We start from the raw sequence: 17,892 nt of genomic DNA on the forward strand, positions 1-17,892 counted from the left end.
AGGTAGGAAAAGAGAAAGTCACACATGGTAAGTGCTGTGCCATCCTCCCTAAATCTAATGCTGCTGCTGTCACTGCCCACGGACACTAACCTCTCAATGGAGACTCACATCAGTTACTCTACAGTGTCCCAGCCTTCAGCCTGTAACAATGGCACTCTATCATGGGTCTCCCTTTTTCTGGGGCTTCAAGTCTCACGGCCTGAAGAGCTACTGATTTCTTAGCATCTCCTGTATGCACACCATCTCTAAGCATGCAAGCCAACCCAGTAAACCTCCTTCTGTAATTACGTAATGTATTGTTTTTGTTCTTCTAAAGGACCAAAATGTATTACTGTTGTTAACCTCTTACTATGTGCTTAACTTACAAAGATAAATGAATTCTAAGGATATATATTTCATTTAAAAAATATGCAAGCAGGCCCACATACCATGGCACGGGTGGAAGTAGAACAATTGTGGGGAGTCCGCTCCCTCCTAATATGTGGGTCATCAGGCCCAGACGCAGGTACTAGTGAGTTAGCTCATCAATTTTTGCTTCACTTTTAAAGTGCATATTTTACTTATCAATCTCCCTCTAAGATTTTAATGAAAATAATCACAGAAATACACCTGTGAGGGAGGAAACCATTTCCCTTCCGCCCTCATAAATTCATACTGAAGAGACAAAGACTGGTTCAGAGAGAAAACTATCACGTTTATTAACACACACATGCATACTGTACAGGAGACCACAAATAAAAGAACATCAAACAGGCTTCAGCCTCACATTTGTGCAGCATCTTCAACAGAGAACAGCGAGATTTTACAAACATGGCAAGTCGGACTTTTGGCTTCCAAAGTTTGGGGAATTGCGGAGAATAAATTTACAGGAATAAGTTAATGAAGCTAGCTTGTCCATTTCTCCCGTGACATGTCTGAAGAGGTAAGCGATCTCTTTTGCGGTTAACTTTCATCTTTCTTTGTGGGTATGCGGCTAGACACCTTATCATTTTAGGGCCCATGTTTAGGCAAATTCAGGGAGGGCACAGCAGTTTCTAACTCTGCTGCTGTCTAACTGGGTTTAGCCCACAAGTGTTATGTCAAAGGGCATGTTTTGGGATGATGTATTCTAGTTTCCTTCATACCACACAAAAACACTGAAGAACCAGAGGGGCAAAAGACAAAAATTCTTTTAGGATATATATACACTAACAAAGCAGAACAAACTGCAACCTACTATTTCCACATCAATTATGAACCGTAGCTATAAAAGCTTTCCGAACATTAGCAAGAAACGCTGAAAAATTGTTAGTCTTCCTGACTTTCTCCTGAAATTCTGCTAGGCACTCAAGAGGAGGTGAACAGTCGGACACTGGAAGAGAAAAAGGGAGAAGGCGGCATTTTAAATGAGGGGCTCTCTGGACCGTGGAGAAGGGCTTCTAACGTAGGCTCTAAGCTGGTCTCAACGACAATTACACTTTACTGAAATGCTGGGCAGAAACTAACACACTTGAGTTTCACAGTTATCTCTTAGTCCTTTCCTTTCTTAATCCCTAAGGACTCAACTGTGAGACTCGGTTCCACCTTTAGTCTGAGCATGGTACAGAGGACTCAGAGCTATGACACTGGGTGCTTTTCCCGCCATCTTTCACACACATTTTGTTTTAACTATTACAAATCATTTTCTGTGCAAACCTTCAGTTTGACTTCTAAGTTTCTTGCCACAATATGAAAAAAAAAGCACTTTTAATGTCAATTTTTTTTTGAGACAAGGTCTCTCTATATAGGTGTGGCTGGCCTGGAACTCTATGTAGATCCATCTGCTTCTGCCTCTTAAGTGCTGGAATTGAAGACAAGAGCCCACATACCTAGACTTAATGCCAATTCTCAATAATTTATGATTTTTGAAAGAATTATCCAAGATTTTCACATTGTTACTGTTCCAAGAGTGGCGTTTACAGAGTCCACTAACTAAATGAGGCAAAAGCCACAAGGTACAAAGAGCCTAGTGTCAGCTGCACACTGGCAGACCAGAGCAAATCTCCAGTGAGAGCTGCCAAAAGAACAATCCTGCTCTTTCTAACATCAACCATCTCCTTTGTTCGGGAGGAAGGACTTGGCCACATTAGCTTTCTGGCTTTGGTAGAGTGTGTTTGGACAGGACAACAGAGGAACAGCAGAGGAGCTGGTTCAAAATTCATTCTGGGAGCTTTAAATTAATACACTATCAAACACTGTGAGGGTCTTTAAGTTGTCTTTCCTGTTGCTATGATACTCTGATAAAACAGAGAAAGGCCTTATTCCAGCTCACAGTTCAAAGGTCAACCAACCATGGTGGGAGTGTCAGGGCAGTAGAAGCACGCAGCAGCTAGCCATCTGATCCCCACAATCAGGAAGTGCAGAGCGATGGGGCACTGATGCATGCATGCTCCTGTTCAGCTCCACACCATGCACCTAAGGTCTTCCTGCCTCAATTAACACAATCACAATAATGACTCACAGCATGCGGTCATGGTGACAACAGACTCTGTACCAATAATACACAATTTAGTGAAAACCGGAAACTAGGGAAGAGGTTTTGGGAGTTTGCTCTTTGATATCTAGTACTTGCTTGATTAAAAGACAACGATTAAAGAGAAAATCCTCAATTATTTTGTGGATGAAGAGTCTCAAAATCTGAATCCTATAGGATGACAGAGCCTCGGAGCCAAGCAGCAGGTGGGCATCTATCTGCCCGCTAAACAAGCTTAAAAATGATAGTGCAGGGGAGAATCATTTTTTATAAACACCAACAAATTCAAGGACTGGAATTAAGACGATACATACTTGTACCTGCTTAGTGTTCACGCTGTTAGCAATCACACATTCCCTATAAACTAAAGGCTCTCTGACCTGCTGCAGGACCAGTAACTAACCTGCGCTGGGGATGAAACAGTCTTTAAAGAAAATATTTTGAGCAAAATAAATGACTGCATTTTGATTATTTTACACAAAGAATGACTAAACTATTCATACTACCATCAATTATAGCTTTAAATTCTCTGCAATTGCGATCAAATTTACACATAAAATACAATGAGCTTTGGCCCCTAAATACGTTGACACAGCAAAACTACTCTAATATCCTTTTGAGGACCGGACCTCAAGAAGAAACACTAAAAAGGAGACAGCTTGTGCAAACAGTACTTTCCTTATCTTATATTATGAATCAAACGCAGTTGAGGGCAGTGAACTGAAACAAAAGCAAGAGACAGGAATACATACCTTCATAATCCCTGGCTTCATTTAGTCTCAGGGAAAACATATATGGGCGCTCAGGCTTCTTAGGGTCAATACCAGTGAATATAAACTGCAATTTATCACCTGAAGAGAGTAAACCATTTAATATGAGAATTCTTAGAATTCCAAGGCTCTCAGTGGAGATAAACTCTCTCTCTCTCTCTCTCTCTCTCTCTCTCTCTCTCTCTCTCTCACACACACACACACACACACACTCCTTTGATCAGTATGAACACTGTCGTGTAGCTATTTAACCAGTATCTCCAAACACAGAACTTACAAGTTAGTGTAAATGACATTAAAAGCAGACAAAGGAAGAACAGAAAAGGTGGACGTCACTGATATTAACCTCTTTTTTTCTCTTCAAAAGATATTATCAAGAAAATGAAACTCACACAATTAGGGAAAATATTTGTAAATCAAATACCCACTAAAGCTTGAATGCACAGAATACACTTTTAAAAATTCTTACAACTTGAAAACACAAAAGTAGAGATTTAAGCTTTTAAGACATTTAAGATCACTGTAACCAGAAGGGGAAACAATTCACTGTCAGCTCCCTCCCCTTGCAGGGGAACAGTTAAACACAACACTGTGTATGTGCACACTACACGCATGCGCACATACATACATACATACATACATTTCCCAGACATAAAAAGGAATGAACTTCTCATACATAACTACAGGATGGAAAAACAAAGCCAAGATGCAAAAGAACAAATATTGTACAATTCAACTACATAAAATAGCTACAACAGATAAGATAAATTCATGGAAACCAAAACATAAAGTCAAGGTTACTGAGAGCCTTTAAAAAATTTCTGCTTGGGTAGTAAAAAAGATACAGAAATCCACGGTGTTTAGTGATGGTCACACAACACTTTAGATATAATTAATGTATGAATTATACACTTTAAGTTGGTTAAAACAGCTTAGTTTTAGGTTGCATGTACTTTACTACAATAAAACCCATATTGTTAAATGAATTTATTTTGCATTTTTCTAGTTACTTTACTATCCAAAAATACCTTGATATGCTTCCAAAGAAGTAAATGCCTGGCTGCTACAACGTATAAATTCACACACATTTTAGTTTCTTCTATAGCATAAAAAATTAAGCAATCTTATTTAAAATTCTGAGTTATAAAAGGAAATCTTCAGAAACTTAGGGAAGGCTTATCTTACACCCAACTTCAAAACGAAGCCACTGTCAGCACACCAGATTTTAGAATGTTAATAGTTCTGGGAAGGATGTACATGCCAAAGAAAGATTTGGTGATATACTCAGCTAAACAAAATGAAGGGTTTAACCTGAGTTTTTTTCTTCCCGAGTGTATACACAAGGGCCTTCTCTCAGAGTCACCAATAGGCAAAGAGTACTTTTGTGCCCTTTTGTGGGTTGGTGCGCCCCCTGCAGGGCACCAAGCCACCTATCGGTTCTCTAGTGGACACCAGCTTGTCACCCTTTTATTTATTTCACTTCTGCTGCTCTCTTCTGAAAGACAGCAGGTTGTTATCAGGTTCTGGTTCAGTTGATCTGCTTAAGTCAGGTAAACACTTTACTTTTACCAGTTTATAGCAAAGGATGCTACTTGGTTTCAAACACACACTATGCCCTTCCCACCATTATAATCACACAGACAGTACATAAATAAATAAATAAAACACCTCAGGAGAAAGAGGCTGTTGAGAGACAGTTCATCAGGGAAGGGCACTTGCCACTAAGTCTGATGACCTAAATTTAATCCCCAGAACACACATGAGGAAGAACTCATTCTCCCAAGCTATTCGCCAACCTCTAAAGAGTGCAATGGCACATATATACACTCACAATAAATGACTTTAAAATGCAATAAATAAATAAAATATAAAATCTTACCTATGTTAAGTATTCACATCCAGGGGAAAGATACACAAGATTCACAACTAATTGGTTCAGGCATCTACTACATGTCTTTTTAATTTTTTTTTCAAGACAGGGTTTCATTGTTTAGCTCTGGCTGTCCTGGAACTCTCTTTGTAGACCAGGCTGGCCTTGAACTCAAAGACCCTCCTGCCTCTGCCTCCCAAGTGCTGGGAGTAAAGGCGTGTGTCACCACCATCCAGCCCATACATGTCTTAAAACATACTACCTATGAATTAAGGAAGGCCAGTACATAGACTGAGTACCCTCAGTGACTCACCAAGACTCACTGTGATCTTGGGAAGCCCCCAAATACTAACTTATAACCAATTAACATATATGCATAAAATATTCATGTGCTTCTAAATATAGTAATTCCACTCTGACAAAGGGAAATTTTGTGACAAAGTCTATGCACTATTTCTAAAGCTAGCAAACACGTACAATCCAACCATTCATAGCAATCCAGTTGATAAAAAATAGAATAAATCACACTACATTGATGAAAGGAGTAAATACACCAGCATTCTCAAATAGCCATTCTTAAGGCATCTGGAGATGAAATGAATGCCGGGGAAAACCATTAGCAAACATTTGCTTGCTTTCTGTTGTTTATTTTGACAATCATGTCAAACTACTTTCATTAGAAGCCTAGATAAAGAAAATACTCATATTTAGATGATTAAAGGCAGGCGCTGGCCTATTTCCTAAAAACCTAATGATGCGCTTACTAGTTTAGTTGAAAATATCTCTTAGATTCTTTTCTTCTTTAGATAACCCTTTTCTAATCTATAGACCGGTTACAATAAACTTACCATGAATCTTTCTAATTTCAAGTTCAAGGTGATCTCTGTACGTGTCCGCGGATGTCTGCAGCCGTTTCAACCTCTCTCCATTAGCTTTGTTAGCAGTGGAAATTGCTACAATTCAAAAAGTGCTCAAGAGTTCAGGTAATTCTCAATTTAAGGCTTATTGAATTAATTTTAAGAAACCTGAAAAGTACTAAAAACTTACACCAGGTATATCAATCTGATTATATTTATTTAGCTTCTAACTAACAAATAACAAGAGATGAAAGAAAAAGGATTGCTTGAGATATGGATAATCAGGCCAGGAACTTGTACAACTAGCCTAGAAAAATATTTCATTATTGTTGTTGTTGTTTACTGGTTAGACAAACAAATACTAATTGCTTCCAGGGAAAATACTTTATTCTTCTAGGCATAGCTGCTTCCCACGAGAATCCAGCTTCATTTCATGTTAGTTTGTAATTATCTTAAGTTAACAAATAAATCTAACTGGCAGATGAGAAGTACAAGTTCACAATCTAGTCTTGGATGAGAACTGTAAAAGAAAGCATTAACCCAGAGTTCTGGAGTTGTAGGCAGTACATTTCCCTTCTAAATAAAGCATTTATTTGAATATGAAAGATTTTACAGAAAGGGCCTTGTAGTATGAGTGTTCCTAAACCCAACAGAGATTAAGAATCTTTTTTTGGCCTTTCAGTTCTACACACACACACACACAGTCTCATCTTTCTCCTGCCAAAACCCCATAGGTGTCCTCTCCTAACCTTTCACATCTTGTGTTTGTGACTTGTTGAGGTTAACTGAGTTTTCTGCAGGAGTAAAGGTTGAGTTTATATTGGGGCAGGCGTAATTTGTTATTAGTAGCTAAACCACTGGAGACGGCGGTGACCCATTCATTCCCCACAGCCAACACTGTTAGTAGTTCTTTGAGGGTGGGGGTCTCATGGCCCTTCTTCCTATCTATGCTGACTGGCCCACTCACACAGTAACCACAGCTGCTGAGAGCTTGTAAGCGTACTGGCCACACACATCACGTCCAGAAGATGCTGTTTCATAGCACCCCTCCCCCAGCTCTGGGCCTTCCATTCTGTGATGCTCCTGAGCCTCAGCAGGAGAGGTGTGATACAGATGTCCCTTTTAGGGCCAGCCACAAATTCTATGTACTTCCACCAGTTTTGAGTCTGTGCATTAACTATCTGGCAGAGATTTTATGGACCATAAATGTCTGCTAAGTCCTTTTAAGTCCTTAAAAAGATTCTTCAGTGCAGGTACAGCATGGTGATGCATGCCTATAATCCCAGCACTCGGGAGGTAGAAGCAGGAGGACCTGAAGTTCAAAGGTATCCTTTGAGTTTGAGATTAGTCCGGGCTATATGAGACACTAAAAGGCTTTGTCCAATTTCAGTTACAACCAGAGTAACAACAGCATGGGGGTCCGGCTGTAACTGAAACTGGACAAAACTTCTTAAGCAAGACAATAATCACAAAAAGAAGACCAAGCCCGCTTGGTTGACTGAAGTGACACTGAGCAGAGGTGCTGGGTTGGCTCCGCCCTGAAGAGGCGTCCATCTACACAGACACCGAGCACGGCCAGAAAGATGCGCCTGACTGTGAACCATCCCTGCTTTGAAGTCAGCTGACTAGTTTAAATGTAACCACAAACTTACTTTCCTTCTTCCTACAATATTCTTCCTTAAGGTCCTGGATATTTGCTATCAGTCCTTCCAATTCTTGCTTCTTGTTTTTCACCTCATCGAGCATCTTTAGCAGGTTATCCTTCTTCTCCTGAATGACTTTATTCTGCTTACGGAGCTCTGTAACAAACACACAGCGTTTAGAATACACAGAGCCTACTCTCCAACACATGACTAAGAAAAACACAAAAATCACCGACTTTCCTAAGATTAATACATTCCTTTTGTACTTTGTTTTGAAGACAGAGCCTATGTAAACTTAGGCTGGCCTCAAACTGACCATGTAGCAAATGCTGGCCTCAGACTCATAATCCTTTGGCTTCGATCTCCCTAGTATAAAAAGTGTTTTGATGGATAAACATATTTAGTGACTCAAAAATCATAAATGTTAAAAGAGAATCTGCTTCATTAGTTGTCTTTAAAATAAAATTTAAAAATGCTTCTAAAACTGAGAAAACCGAATTAATTCACAAACCAGGAAATGAGAAGCTCATGACCCCGGCAGTTCTAAGTAAGTCTGTAAGAAGAGCCCACCACAGAAGATAGCCCAGCTCTATAAGACAGCTTTTCACAGTGCTTTGCAGGAAGAGCTAATTCTAATGCATTGCAAGCTTTTCTGGGATGCACTAAAGACAGGAGAAAATGGTGATAAGATTGGCAAACCTGACGGAGTTAGCATAACCCTGAGACTAAATCACAGTAGACACTACCGTGTCTCCACTCACTGCTAGCTTGATGTAAAAACACAGTCAGCACCAATGAGAGGACTCAGCAGGTACGGCACTCGCTGCCAGGCCTATTGAGGTGACTTCAGACCCACATGACGACAAAGGAGCTAATACCCATAAATTGACTGCTTACCTCTGACATGAACCATGGTACATACATTTGATCCCTAGCACCCCGTAAACTGGGTGTGGTGGTGCACACTTGCAATCCCAGCTTTCAAGAGTCAGAGGCAGGCGGGTCAGGTCACCCTTCACTACAGAGAAAGTGACACAGCCAAGAGTATTTGGACAGCACAAATTAGACTTGAAGGCTTGGTGAGTCTGAGAAGAGTTGTGGGGAGGGGAAGGATGAATATGACCAAAACACACACAAAACTCTCAAACAGAGAGAAATCCAGGGACTTAGACAGCTGGCTCAGTGATTAAGGGCACTTGTGCTTTTGCAGAAGACCTGGTTCAGTCTACAAGGAGGCCAACAACCATTTGTAACTCTTTTTCCAGCGGATTTGATGCCCTCTTCGGGCCTACAAGGGAACTGAATGAATGTATTATACATTTAATACATGCAGGAAATACCCACACACATAAAACAAGAACAAATACATATTTAAAAATATATATTAAAAATAATCCACTAAAAGCAAATATGGTTAGATATAATAAAATTAAAATATTAGGAAAATGTATCATATGAGCAGGCACTGGCAAAACATGTTATATAAATTAAGTACACTCTCTTTTTTATTTTTTATTGTACTGGGGATTAAACCCAGACCCTCAAAAACGTTAACCAATCACTCCATATCCCCACAAGCACTTTTAAAGTTTTTATCCTGAGACAGGGTCTTACTGAATTGCTGAAACTGGCCTTGAATTTTCAAAGCTCTTGTGACTGCCTCCAAAACTATAGGCAGCTGCCTCTGGGCCAACTCTGCCACTGCTGTTTGTTTGTTTGGTTTTGGTTTTTTGAGACAGGGTTTCTCTGTAGCTTTGGAACTAGCTCTTGTAGACCAGGCTGGTCTCGAACGCACAGAGATCAGCCTGCCTCTGCCTCCCAAATGCTGGGATTAAAGGTGTGCGCCACCATGCCCAGCTTTTTTTTTAAACAGTTATTCTTTTTTTATTATGATTTATTTATTTATTATGTATACAATGTTCCTCCTGCCTGTACACCTGCACACCAGAAGGCACCATATCTCATTCTAGACAGTTGTGAGTCACCATGTGCTTGCTGGGAACTGAACTCAGGACCTCTGGAAGAACAGACAGTGCTCTTAACCTCTGAGCCATCTCTCCAGCCCTATTTCTTAAACTAGATATATAGAGGGGCCTATATCTTTTAACATGACAAAAACAAAGTATCATCTACAACTAAACAATAATTCACCATCAAGAAAGTAGGCTCTGTAGGAAAAAAAAACCTACAACTTTGTGGGAGCCCATGTGTGACTCAGTTTCCATCTGGAGTCATTTCTGACTTAAAGAAGTCATTTGAGTTCAAGCTTGCTTGCCTGCTCTGTTTTTCCCAGTAACCGCGAGGGCTGTGAGAAAGTTCTGATTAAGCCCATGGGAAAGAGCATTCTTGCCCAGTTGAAAGAGCACATTTTTCTATTAAGATTTGGGCTGGTGTATGCCAGCCAGAGGCACTCCTCCTTAGAGATTAGAAGCAGCTAAGCTGAAGAAGATAACGCACCTGCCTGAGCTGCCTCCCAAGGACAGTGCAGGGGGATGGTCAGCTGACTGTGTTGCTTTCTGTTCTGCCTTTTACCTGCAGTACCTATGCTGCCTGAGAAATGAACTTGGGCCTGTTTGGTATTGACCTTCAGTCCTTCTAGTCCATCCTATGCTTCTGTCATTTCTCTTAATCTAACATTTCCTCAGCCTCAGCGCCCCCTCCCAGGGTACCCCCAGCTGATTTCTGCCGGAGCTGGGCTCCGACACAACTTGCCTCAAACAAATAGCTGAGTTGGATTCTAGGTGACACTGTGTTCTTCTAAATACTAAGGTATCAGTACTTCCCAGAGTCTAGCTAGACATTACTGCAGGCCCAGGGGGAGCAGGGGGCAGTCAAGTGACCATCTAACAAGAATAGCCAGTAAATCCATCTGACACCACACAGGTGAGACTCGGGAGCTGCTGTAGGATACAGTGCTCCCAGTGGATACAGGGCCCCAGAGAATGCCTGAAGAACCAATACACAACTCAGGGAAACAAGGACCGTGGAAGCAATTGCTGGTGTATTCAGGAAGTTAGTATGACAGGAAAAATATGAACACAGCATCAGAGGGGTAGAGTACTCTCTCTAAGCAGTGGTAGAATTCGAAACAAATCCTGAACTTACTAAATACTTAAAAGACAAAAATGAAATCTTATAAAATCATAAAAGCAGCATGTATAGGTACAAAATTACAAATTAACCAAGAGGGAGAAAGAACTGATTCAAAAACAAATCAAAGAGGAAGGCTACAAAATTCAACATACAGGTGAAATAATTCACATTTGATTCAAATGAAAATAAATCTACTGAATATTATGCTCCTTGCTAAACATCTCATAGTTATAGCATTTATTCAAGAGTATTATTACAGAAGTCTCCCCCCTCCTTTTTTTTAAAGGGTAAGGAAGAGTGTGGCGGTGCCTGTAATCCTCGGAAAGGTGAGGTTACAAGACTGAGAAGAAACACCAGCCTAAGAAAATGATGCCCCATCTCAACCAACCAAGCCAACCAAGCAAGATCTCACAGAAAACCAGGAAGATAAACCTATGTGTCCTAAAGTTGTGAGGACAGAGTCAAAATGTGGAAACCGCTTAGACTATGTGAGCTAAGGGTTAGTTATTAATTATTCTGTAACTCATTGGATCACACCCTCCAGGGCCTACACCCACATGGGAAGCATTCCATTATTACAGCAATTATTACACCATTAACTATAGTCTCCCTGTCTTCATCTCCACTAAATTCTAAGCGTATACCTCATGTAGTTTCTTTAATCCAGAGCAAGAGCAAACAAATATTCATTGAACTTAAATTTTTGTTCAACATGTGTGTGTGTGTGTGTGTGTGTGTGTGTGTGTGTGTACTTTCACTGTATGTTTACAAGGGTTTTCCAGTTTAAGTATTTATAACATAGTGCCCCTAACCCAAATATCTCTAGGGAAGTTTAACCCATGGCCCCAGGTTTATGGCTTATGGTGTGAGGATCCAATAAAAAGATATAAATCCAGTACTGAACTATCTGGAGAGCTTTAGAAATGAGAAGGGGAAAAGTGGTGGTAAAAATATGATTATTAGAATATTAACCAGACCCCAAAGTCCCAAGAAACTCCAGTTTCCTCAGCTGGGATTTTCAATGTGAAAACAATTTAAAAAAAAAAAAAAGAGCTGGCCTTTATATGCAAGCATGCAAATACATTACTTAATTAAAAAGAGATAGGATAACATTATAAAATGATGCCATTCATATAGCATCCAAATATAATACTGAAAAAATTCATAGTACTAGGTGTAAAGATATTCAACGTTAAGCTGGTGTCAGAAACAGAATTTTGATGGACATATGAACGATTGCACAATAAAGACATTCAATCTAAAAACGATCTACAGGTCTGCACATACGGTTTTGATATTCCAGAAACATCTCAACCATCTTTTCTTCTTCCTTCAGTTTCAAAGACAGCTTTTCTGAAAGACAAATAGCCATAGAGGTCTCAATTCCGCTGAAGTCTATCAGTAGGAAGAACAGCCAGGGGAGCAGGCTGGGAGGTAAGGGCGGTACCTGAAAGCGCTTTAAGGGAATCCTTGACGGCATCTCTGAGTCCCAGCATCTGGCTAGGATTCCCACTGAGGTCGTTTCTGAACTTATCTCCAAATTCATTTATGCTCTGATTCAAGAGGGTCAGTTCGTCTTCGAACATCGTGTCCGATGCTGCAAAACAGAGCACACATGTAACTGTAATGGACACCAAATGAGTCACGTATTCTAACCGAGTATACACCCGCAGTTTGGCCTTGCTATAGCATAATGGGGGGCAGGTGGATCAAGAGTTAAAGGTCATCCTCGGCAAAATCCACGACCAGCCTGAAATACCTGAGACCTTGTCTAAATACATTAAAAACAGCAGGGCATGGTAGTGTATCCCTTTTGCTCCGACCCAGCAATAAAGACGCAGAGGCAGGAGGATTATCTGTGAGTTCAAGGCTAGCCTGGTCAACAGAGACCTCCAGGCCAGACCCTGTCTTTAAAAAACAAAACAAAACATCAATAGTCCCAGTAGCTAGCAACAGGGTAGTTCCAGCCACGTGGACCGAACTGTGGTGAAAGCCGTTCTGAGAGCAGCTGCATGAAAAGAGGTGTGTGCGTGGGGGGAGGGAAAATATTATCCAAATATGTTGTATGAATCTTCCAAGTCATTTTTTTTTTAACAGAACCCAAGTCAACTTCTCCTCCTAAGGACCCGATCGCAGGCAAGGAGACCCTCAGAAGCAGGGGGACCGACGGTCTGGGTTTTCAGCACTAGACCCCGTCGGCCAGCAGGACCCCACTAACTCCCTGCCTGCGGAGGCGGGGGAGGGGGCGGGGCGGCCCGGTGACCGACGGGTGACGCAAGCCGAACCCCGGGGCTAACAGCCCAGACCCGAGTTCCAGACGCCGGCAGACCCAAAACGACCTTCCCTCACCGCGCGCGAGCGGTGAGCCCCGCAGCCCTTCAGCAAGCTCCCCGACCTGGGCGGCCAGAAACGCCACCGTCTTCAGCAGTCCGGACGTGTCGGGCAGGAACCAGCAAGCCGCTTCTCCACCGCGCAGACTTCCGATTTCAAACTCTGGACCGCCGCTAGCCGCCAGCCACTTTGCCTTCTGATTGGCTGGTGGAGAAGGCTCCCCGTGCAACGATTGGTTAAAATCGGCCTGAGGAATTCTCGCGGACAAACATGGAGCAGGGCATTCTGGGGTTCGTAGTTCTTGTCTTAAGAAAGGCTTGGAGTGAATCTGTGGTGAGCTAGCAAAAAGGACTTGCCTCGGGACGAAGAAAAATGTAAAAATTGAAATTTAACTGCATTCTTTTATAAAATATATACCCCTCTTTGTACTCTTTTTATTTTGGAAATGGCAAAATATTCCTGAACTGACTCCAGTTATGATTGATTAGGCAGCAACATCTTGAAAGTTACCAAGCTATTTACCAAAACTTACTGTTTGAATTTCCCAAACTTCTCTAACCTTGCTTTATCTTGAGTATTTTACTTATTTGATTTCTATGTTTGTATGTGTTTACAGAAAAGTGTATCGGATGCCCTGGAACAGTTGTGAGCCGTTGGGACAGCAGCAGGCATTCCCTTAAACCATCTCCCCCAGTTGATCAGATGTTGAGCTTTAAGACTACTGGTCACAAGAACAATGTGCTCCCAGATCTTACGGAACTTCAAACTGAATGGGACCAGAATACTACCAAAGTAACCCATGCTCCCTGAAGAGAGACACCAAGCTATTTTAAAGTACACACTTTAAAAGTAATAACGATAATAAAGATTTTAAACTAGGTGTGGTGGTTTGAATGCAATTGGCCCCCCCTAATCCCATAATCTCATAGGGAATGGCACTTATAGGAGGTATGACTTTGTTTGGAGTGGGTGTGACCTGGTTGGAGGAAACGTGTCCCTGGGGGTGGGCTTTGAGGTTTCATAGACTCGGAATACTGCCCAGTGAGTCAGTCGGCTTCCTGCTGTAAACTGGACAAGGTGTAATCAGCAACACCTCTGCATGCACCCTGCCATGCTCCGCACTAGTCCATGGCGGTGGTGGACCAATCAACCTGAAACTGTAAGCTCCCAATTAAATGATATAGGTGTTGCTGTGGTCATGGTGTCTCTTCACAGCAATAGTAAACCCTAACTAAGACACTAGGGTTTGTTGGAAGCAAGCATTCTGTGGGGAAGCAAACTTCACAGATGAAACAGGCCTGTTATTTGCCTCTCTCTTTGTAAAACTGAGAAACCCAGGGAACTGGGAATATGCCCTCCTGGAAAGGGAAGTAGAGGTGGTCAGTATTGAAAGACTGATTTTCGTTGCTTTCATCCTTGCTTATGATATTGTCCCTGAAAATAACCCCCGGCTTGAAGAGCAAAGATCTCCAGCACACTGCTGTTTCTTTTGATTGCCTCTAAGCACCCAAACACCAGCGACAAAAGTAAGGTACTTTAGGGATACCAGATTTGGGCCATATAATCCTCAAGACCTAAAAACCAAGACTTACGATGAATCATGGCAAGTTATCATCATTTAGCACATCACAGTGTGTCTGAAAGTCACTTTCTTGCCTGGGGCCTGTTATTAACAAATCTGACCACCTCTGTGAAGGACCTGGCTTGTGTTCCCAGCCTGCAAGTGTCTGCATCGACCATCGACACTCACACTCACGTGTACATACAGCTCCCCAGAAAGCACTATCTATCTATCTATCTATCTATCTATCTATCTATCTATCTATCTATCTATCTATTATTTAATGTGCGTAGGTGTTTTGCATGCGTGTATGTCTGTGCGTCACGTGAGTACGTACTGCCTTTGGAGGTCAGAAAAGAGCATCAGCTCCCTGGAACTGGAGTTACAGACAGTGAATCACTGTGTGGATGCTACGAATTGAACTCAGGTCCTCTGGAAATACAGCCGGTGTTCTTAACCACTGAACTACTTCTCTAACCCCACAAACATATTTTTAATTATAAAATATTTTCAACTTTTTAAAAATCGGACCTATAGCTCACTGTGAAAAGCCTTTAATTTTGAACGCTGATGCAGTAACCTTTGGATTCAGATGTCTGGTAGCGTTTACCTGACATTTTATGTCTTGGGTGTCTTAGGTCTTCAGCTAAATGTGATGATGCTTGCGCTAGGTTTTCTGCTGACAGCTGAGATTCAAGGCAGGGTGCTAACTGAAGCCTTGCTCCTGCTCACCTTTATGCTGCTCTTTATTCGGTCCTTGAGTGATGAGAGTCTAGATAGATGTCTGAGGACTATGGACTGAGAACGAGATTGCCTTAGCAATAGGGTCTCAGCGTGACCTGCTCTAGGATGACCATTGCTTTCTTTGTGGGAGTTGTTTCTTTATTTGATCTTCCCAGCTTTGAGAGCTCTCCCTTCCTTCCTCCCCACAACCGCTCACTCCCTTTATATTTTTGCCATACTCGGTTTTGGACCTGCAGCCTGGCATATTCCATGCAAGCACTCTCCTCCCTGTCTCTGGTCCTCTTTTTCATTTAGAGACAGCCTTACTATGTTGCTCAGGCTGATCGTGTAATCCTCCTGCCTCAGCCTCCTGAGTAGCCCAGGCTTCTGCCCTTGATCTCTGTTCTTTCTTTGCCAGCCTCCTAAGTACTTGAGATTTGTGTGTGTGTATATATCATCACACCTAGTCATAGCCACTGACATTTTGTCCAAGCTCCTTTTCAACTAAAGTATGAGAAAGAAATTGCTATCATTTGTCAGATTTTTCATATCTGAAAGACTGGAGAGAGAAAAATATCCCCACCCCCTACCTCCCATCACAGGAAAAAGCTTTCTGAGTCTTTGAAAGAAGAAAGCAGAACTCCTCGGTCACCATCCACAAACACTGTCATTATCTCCATCACTGTATTTAAATGCCGTTCATTTCAACGCAGACATGATTTATTGTGAATCTATTAAATTATGTGTTGAACTGAGTGCCATCTTCTCTGGAATATATGTATGGGCTGTGGCCCATGTTGGGTTTCTTTTTTTTTATTTATCTTATTTTTTATTTTTCTCAAAGTTTATTAAAATACAAAAGTCTCCATTTCCGCCCCTCCTCCCAACCCCCTCCCACTCCCCCCACTCCCTCCCCTCCTCCCTCTTCATCCCCAAGAGCAGTCAGGGTCTCCCAGCCTGTGGGTAGTTCAAGCTCCTCCCCCCTCCCTCCAGGTCCAGGAAGGTGAGCATCCAAACAGACTGGATCCCAGAAATCCAGTATATGCAGAGGAAACAAGTCCCAGTGTCATTGTCAATGGCTTTTCAGAAAGACTCCGGGCCAGCCACATTCAGAGAATCCGGCCTCATTCAGAGAATCTGGCTGGATCACGAGCTCGCTCAGTCCCACTCAACTGGCCTTGGTGAACTCTCATTAGATCAGGCCCCTTGTATCAGTGGGTGATCGCACCCCTCGCGGTCCTGATTTCCTTTTTCATGTTCTTCCTCCTTCTGCTCCTCATTTGGACCTTGGGGGACTCCGTCCGGTACTCCAATGTGGGTCTCTGTCTGTATCGCCATCCATCGTTGGATGAAGGTTCCCTCTGGTCTTGTCTTCCTTACTCACGTTCTCTTTCCTTCTGCTTCTCGTTTGGATCTAGGGAGTTAAGTCCAGTGTTCCAATGTGGGTCTCCGTCTCCATCTCCATCCATCGCCAGATGAAGGATCTATGGTGATAAGCAAAATATTCATCAGCATGGTTATGGGCCAAGGCCAGTTCAGGCACCCTCTCCTCTGTCCAGAGAACAATCTGGGGATCTCTCCTTGGACCTGGGATCCCATTTATAATCAAGTCTCTAGTAAACGCTAAACTGACTCCCTTAGTTGAGATATATTCTTCCCTGATCCCATATCTATCCTTCCTCCCCCGCCCCCCAGTCCCCCGAGCATTCTCCATTCCTCCCCTGCTCCCTTCTCTCTAACCCTCTCCCCTTCCAACAACCCTCCTACCCCCCCCCCCCCATGCACCCGAGGTTACCTGGGACTCTTGTCTATTTCCAATCTCCAGGAGGAAAACTACCTGAATTTTCTTCAGGTTCACCCACCTATCCAGCTTCTCTAGGATCACGAATAATAGGCTCAAAGACCTTTAATTATGGCTAGAATCCATTTATGAGTGAATACATACCATATTCCTCTTTTTGGGTCGGGCTTACCTGACTCAGTAAAGCGGTTTTTTTTTTTCTTTTTTTTATTATTTTTTTAATTTTTTTTAATTATTTTATTTTTTATTAAATTTTTACTGGGAACCCCTCCAGAATCAAGTCTCTTGCAAACCCTAAAATGACTCCCTTAGCTGAGATATAAACCTCCCTGCTCCCCCAACCATCCTTCCTCCCTCCCCCCTCCCATTCCCCCAAGCCTTCCCCAATCCTCCCCCTCTCCCCTCTCCCTGACCATCTTCCCTTACTTCCATCCCCCCACCCCCCCATGCACCCGAGTTTGCCTGGCAATCTTGCCTAGTTCCACTATCCAGGAGGATAACTATATGATTTTCTTCAGGTTCACCTTCTTATTTAGCTTCTCTAGGATCACAAATTATAGACTCAAAGACATTTAACTATGGCTAGAATCCACTTATGAGTGAGTTCATACCATATTCCTCTTTTTGGGTCTGGGTTACCTCACTCAGTAAAGCGTTTTCTATTTCCATCCATTTGCATGCAAAATTCAAGATGTCATTGTTTTTTACCGCTGAGTAAAACTCTAATGTATATATGTTCCACACCTTCTTTT

The 17,892-nt window shown here is 42.1% G+C and overlaps 1 protein-coding gene and 1 long non-coding RNA gene across 4 annotated transcripts; one reads left to right on the plus strand and one right to left on the minus strand.

Annotated features, from left to right (window-relative positions):
• Nucleotides 1-673: 673 nt before the first annotated feature.
• Spc25 (SPC25 component of NDC80 kinetochore complex) lies at nt 674-13,243 on the minus strand. Of its 3 annotated transcripts, none has more exons than XM_087900035.1 (7): nt 13,120-13,243; nt 12,172-12,321; nt 12,012-12,077; nt 7,641-7,787; nt 5,980-6,084; nt 3,244-3,342; nt 674-1,351 (listed from the first exon to the last, which is right to left on the minus strand). In XM_087900035.1, the coding sequence occupies exons 2-7, from the start codon at nt 12,308-12,310 to the stop codon at nt 1,227-1,229; spliced, it is 681 nt and encodes a 226-aa protein (XP_087756161.1). In that variant the 5' UTR covers nt 12,311-12,321; nt 13,120-13,243; the 3' UTR covers nt 674-1,226. The 3 variants fall into 3 exon arrangements, with proteins under 3 accessions (XP_087756161.1, XP_087756159.1, XP_087756160.1); XM_087900033.1 differs by having other exon boundaries at nt 13,064-13,204; XM_087900034.1 differs by having other exon boundaries at nt 13,074-13,201.
• On the plus strand, nt 13,221-13,935 carry LOC148118725 (uncharacterized). Its single transcript, XR_015735862.1, has 2 exons — nt 13,221-13,345; nt 13,672-13,935. It is a non-coding gene; the product is annotated as an uncharacterized LOC148118725 (long non-coding RNA).
• The last annotated feature ends 3,957 nt before the right edge of the window (nt 13,936-17,892 follow it).

This window comes from Myodes glareolus, chromosome 21 (genome assembly GCF_982192425.1).
Source record: "Myodes glareolus chromosome 21, mMyoGla1.1, whole genome shotgun sequence".
Taxonomy (NCBI): domain Eukaryota; kingdom Metazoa; phylum Chordata; class Mammalia; order Rodentia; family Cricetidae; genus Myodes; species Myodes glareolus.

Excerpts from the sequence above, each read along its gene's own strand:
- Spc25 (XM_087900035.1), bottom strand. The coding sequence starts at position 12,310 with ATGTTCGAAGACGAACTGACCCTCTTGAATCAGAGCATAAATGAATTT. Across the intron at positions 7,788-12,011 it reads GTTTCTGGAATATCAAAACC|AGCTCCGTAAGCAGAATAAA; the intron begins GTATGTGCAGAC and ends TGTTTGTTACAG. Across the intron at positions 3,343-5,979 it reads TGAAATTAGAAAGATTCATG|GTGATAAATTGCAGTTTATA; the intron begins GTAAGTTTATTG and ends TACTCTCTTCAG.